Source organism: Alnus glutinosa, chromosome 9 (assembly GCF_958979055.1).
Source record: "Alnus glutinosa chromosome 9, dhAlnGlut1.1, whole genome shotgun sequence".
In the NCBI taxonomy this organism is placed as follows: domain Eukaryota; kingdom Viridiplantae; phylum Streptophyta; class Magnoliopsida; order Fagales; family Betulaceae; genus Alnus; species Alnus glutinosa.
This window is the reverse complement of record NC_084894.1, coordinates 21262502-21267387: the sequence shown is the minus strand read 5'-3', so window position 1 is coordinate 21267387 and position 4886 is coordinate 21262502. Positions and strand designations below refer to the sequence as shown.

The following is a 4886-nucleotide window of genomic DNA, read 5'->3' as shown; positions in this document are numbered from 1 at the left end:
TTCCGTCCAAAATGACGGGCGAGTGGACAGAAGGTCCACATTGACACAAGTGGTAAACATCAGGGGGGTCATCTACCAAAAATTAAACATTGAGTGTCAAATTGCCAATAGGTGAATACATTGGGGGGTAAAGTGTACTTTCCCTTTTTGTTTTTGATGAGTCTAGACTTATGTGATATTCAATCAAGATTTAACACAAATATGAAATATTCACATAAGATTTCAGCCTAGGACCAAATTCATTTTCTTTGTTATTTGATTTACAAGTACATGAGATGATGAGCCCCAAATCCAATGGTGTGTGGAAATTCAAAATATAAAGGCATTTAAGCATCAATTACTTGGAAATGGATCAACTATGATTTACAAAAATTCTGGTAAGGAACTGTTGACATTTACAACGTTAAAAATTAAAGACCACTCCTGCAGTTTGATTTCACCGGAATAGTTCAAGTTTGTATGTTCAAGAAAATATGTTTTTCCAACAAAAAAAAAAAAAAAAAAATCTACTCATGTATTGCCTCCGAAAAGACTGGTTTGCCGGCCAATCCTACGCGGCAACCCAAAATTTTGGTAAGCCCTGATTTCACCTCCCAGACCGGCGGTGACAATTACCAAGCCCCATGATGTTGGTTGGATGGAATGGCTCACATGGTTATTGCCAGCATCAAACAAAGACCAAGAGGAAGACCAAGACGACGATGGATTGGCAGCAGCAGATATAGAAAATGAATCGCCAAGCCTAACAGAGGCAGAAACTGAATTGATCAAAGACTCATCAATCCCAGATTCCGTATGAGAAACCAGAGCAAGCTCTTCTTCTGTGGGAGTTGAAGCACTTTCTAGAGCAGTAGAGGTTTTCTTGGGAAGCGGTGGCAAATGTCTTTTACTGTTTGTGCCGTTGTCCTCTCGGGTTGGAGAAACACTAGCAGAAGGTAACGGGGAGGTGAAAATTTTGGATTGCCTTTTTGAATGCACCGGCATGGCTGGGGGGTCACCTTTTATTGTGCCTGGCCATGGGATTGCTACCGAAACATCCTTGCACTGAAAGTGCTCTTGTGATTGGACAGTGATTATGCTTTTGCCTTTTCCAGTGCCTCCATTTCTGGGCTCTTCACGCTTCCAAATGTAAACATGAGAATCTTCACTTGCACTAACGATGTATCTCCCATCTAGACTAAAAGAAGCTGCAATTTGGCTGCTTGTATTTCGAAAACCTGTTATCCAGAAACAAGCCCATTGTGATTTACCACAGAAAATGTTTAAAATGGTTATATATGTAGATACCTTTGAACTTGTGAGTGATATCTGAACCATCCAAAATCCTAATCCGGGAATCAGCCGAAGTAACAAGCACTTCAGATGGATTTCCTGGGGCAAACTGTTCATACATAAAGTTACTTGCCTTTGTGATACGAGGCATCAGAAGAAAACAAAGGGTGACAAAGCTTGAAACTGAAATGCAGGATTACCTGGAAGCCAGTAATTTTTTTACCGTGAGATTTCTTCTTAGTTTGAATATCAATCTGGCTTGTTTGATCTAATTTGCAATCTGGGTAAAAAAAAAAAAAAAAAGATTATAATTATGTTAGAATGTAGAATAAAGCTCAGCAGGGGTTCAAGAACATATACAAAACAGAGACCAAAGAAGCAACGCATACCTTCAGTGTTATACGTGCGAATACTCCCTTTGTGTGAACCAATGATGGCACCCTACAGTTTTCAGAACAAACATTTTCACTGAAGGAAAAGCCAATTCTTATGATTGTGATGTTTGCTAAGTTTAGATTCTGACAAACTAAGGAGAGCTTCCCTCTGAAAATTAACGATTCTATATTGTAGAGAGAAAGAGACACAAAACATTATGATAAGTAAATAGAACTGGACCTGGCCGTCAGGGGTGTAAGATGCAGCGGTGACCATTTCATGAAAGTCAATCCAATCGACAACATGCCGATCGGGTACGCTCCATAGTCGAACCTTTGCATCGAGTGAGCCACTAATGAAATAATTGTCGTCTACAGGATTGAACTGTATGCAAGTTACTGCAAAACCAGTATTAATCCCACGTCAAAAACGCCAATGAAAAGAGTGTCAATGTTTGAACCCTGTAATGGGCCGGGCTTGAAGCTGCTAACTCCAACCACAAAGTCAAGTCGGTATAAATAAGGCTTGCAATTTTTTTTGACACGGCCCTCAAAATAATTTCGAATTCAAAACAAAGTTATTGGGTTAGGATTGAGCGGTCTGATTGTTTAATTAAAGGAGTCGGGTTAGAGTTGAGATACACAAATACGAATTGCTATCCTACTCAATAGTATAAGTAACATGGTTAGGAGGCATCTTACCATAGTCGTTGTGAGCAAACAGCTTTAGGCAGCTCTTGCTTTCCAAGTCCCATAACCTCACAGTTTTGTCCATCGAAGATGAGAGCAACAGCTGCAAATCCATTCAAAATTGGACCTGGTTATATTAAAATCTCTCCGTGACTATGTATGTACATGAAAAATGTAAAGAGAAAATACTTAAACAAGGCCAATGAATACTTAGTAATGACATATAAAAGCTGTTATATCAAAGTCTAACCTGAGATTTGGACCAGGACAGGTCCAAAACATCATCCACATGACCTTGGAAGGAGCAGACAGGCCTCTCTGAGAGTGAGAACACCGTCTCCGGTACGTGAACATAGTCCGGAATCGAATTCCCTTTCCTCGTGCTAGACTTGCCCTTTCTCTTCTTCTCCGATGGCAATGGCGTAACCTCCCCAAGAGCCGGATAGGGTTTATTATCGGGAGAAGCAGCACAGAGGGAAGGATGAATAGGACTCATATTCTGGGAAATAGCCCCTCCTTCCTCGCCAAGTCTCAACGACATGATTTCGCAATCCTGCACTTCCCACACGTGAACGATCCGGTCCTCCCCTGCGCTGGCAAGAAACCGCGCGTCCTGGCTGAACTTGATCGTCCAAATCGACCCCTCATGGGCCTGAATCTCTTGGCATAATTGCAGCGCCGAGAGCTCCTTGTACGACTTCCCGCTCTGCCGGACTTTTACCCATTCCGAAGAAGAAGCCAAATTCTTTCCCGGTTTCTGCTCTAACACCGGCGATGGAAGCTGCGAGAATTCTCTCTCCTTCTCACCAATCAGCACTCCGCTCATTGAATTCGCCAAACCCCTCACGTTCTTCAACAGCGCAGCCCCTCCTCTCTTGCTCATCCTCAGACTCTTGGAGAAATATGAATTCGCGGTGACTTTCCTCTCGATGGCGCTTTCGTCGACGTCGTTCATCGGCCTCGACGACACATTCTCTCGACGCATTAGCTCCTTCACCACCGGAGAATACCCCACGCACTTTTCGAATTCCTCCATCGTTAGCTTCCTCCCGGTCTGAAGCTCGCTGAGCCTGTTCCACATCCCGTCTTCGCCGTACTCGCTCACGATGAACTCCGTCCCCGTGTCCAGGTTCTTGATCAGAAAGAACGCGCCGAACCGGCTCTTAGACAGCGCACTCCGGATGGACCGGCCGGGAGCGGCGGCTGATCCGGCTCCTTTCGGCCACACCCTGACGGAATCCATGTACGGAGGGAATACTCGTGCGCGTGGTGCTAGTAGCATCGAGTACGTTCGCGTGAGCCTTTGCTTCGATATTGCACCGATTAGCTCCACTTTCCTTCGCCTGGATATCGAAAATGTCTCGATGTCGCTGTCGGACCGTGACCGGACCAGAACGATCGGAAACTGCGATGGCGATGGGGAATTCGAATTCGAATTCGAAGGCGACTCTGTTTTCGGTTCTTCGCTAGGAGCGGTAGTCGCTGTAGAAGTAAGTGGTGGAGCGAGAGATCTATTCGAAACGATGCGTTTGAAGCTGATCAAATCTTTCTTATTGTCCAACCCCATGCCTCGTAGTAGGCGCTTGCGGCGTTCATTAATGGAGCCCGGCGCGGAAATCCAGAAATCGTAGTCGGGGGGCCGGGCCGAGGAGCTTCGGGATTTGACGGAGCGGACGGAGGACACGGCCGAGGTGAAGGACACACGGCTTTCTTCGAAGTCGACGTCGCCGTCATCGTCTTCGTCGGACGAGGACGACGCGAGGTTGAGTGAAACGGCGGAGGAGATTCTGTCGTTGGACTCGAAGAAGCGGTCGTCTTCGTCGTCGTCGCGGAGGCCGTCCCAATTCAACATCAGAGTCCGTTTGCGTTCCATCTTGGCGCATTGGTGAAAACTGTGCGAAATCAAAACATGAATTATCAGTGTTTGATTTTTATTTTTTCTTTGGGGGAAAAAAAAAATGGAAGGAATTAGGAGAGGGGGAGGAAGTGGAAGAGAGAAAAAGGAGGGGAAGATGCGGTTGGTTACCGTTATTGTTTGGTTTTTGGATGAAAAGAAACGGTCAAAAAGGGAGTCATGACTCATGGCTCATTACATCTCTTCACGACTGCAAGGCTGTGAGCATTCTGGTCCGTCCATTGCTTATTTATTTTCCCAAAATCAACAATCAAAAACCAACTTCCACGTCCCAACACTACACTTAAATGTATTTTTTTTAATTAATTAATTTTTTTTAATTTTTTTTAATTTTTTTTAATTTTTAATTTTTTATAATATAGTTATATTTCATGGGATTAAGATGATCGAAGATGGTGTAGTAACGCGTTCCCACGTTGCCTTACAGACCTTACAGCTAGCTTGGACATGGTCAGCTAAGAGGAAAGAACAAAATAACATGTTAAAGTTTAGAAAAATACATTGCGTCAATTAATCGTTCAATTGGGAGTTCGATTTTTTGAAATAAGAATTCAATTCTAATTGGCTATACGAATTTTAAAATTTGACTTTGTAAGATAAAATTTTAAAAAATTTTAAGAAGTTAAATAAAATAT

The 4886-nt window shown here is 43.5% G+C and overlaps 1 protein-coding gene across 1 annotated transcript; it reads right to left on the bottom strand.

The window, feature by feature from the left end:
- Positions 1-321: 321 nt before the first annotated feature.
- On the bottom strand, positions 322-4436 carry LOC133877107 (uncharacterized). Its single transcript, XM_062315348.1, has 7 exons — positions 2587-4436; positions 2349-2439; positions 1888-2045; positions 1662-1713; positions 1473-1552; positions 1288-1381; positions 322-1217 (listed from the first exon to the last, which is right to left on the bottom strand). Exons 1-7 carry the CDS (start codon positions 4417-4419, stop codon positions 511-513), a joined length of 3015 nt encoding a protein of 1004 aa, XP_062171332.1. The 5' UTR covers positions 4420-4436; the 3' UTR covers positions 322-510.
- Between the last annotated feature and the right edge of the window lie 450 nt (positions 4437-4886).

Coding starts and splice junctions, on each gene's coding strand:
- LOC133877107 (XM_062315348.1), bottom strand. CDS start 4,419: ATGAGTCATGACTCCCTTTTTGACCGTTTCTTTTCATCCAAAAACCAA. Junction 2,046..2,348: donor GTTTGCTCACAACGACTATG/GTAAGATGCCTC, acceptor CTGGTTTTGCAG/TAACTTGCATACAGTTCAAT. Junction 1,553..1,661: donor TCGCACGTATAACACTGAAG/GTATGCGTTGCT, acceptor TTTTTTACCCAG/ATTGCAAATTAGATCAAACA.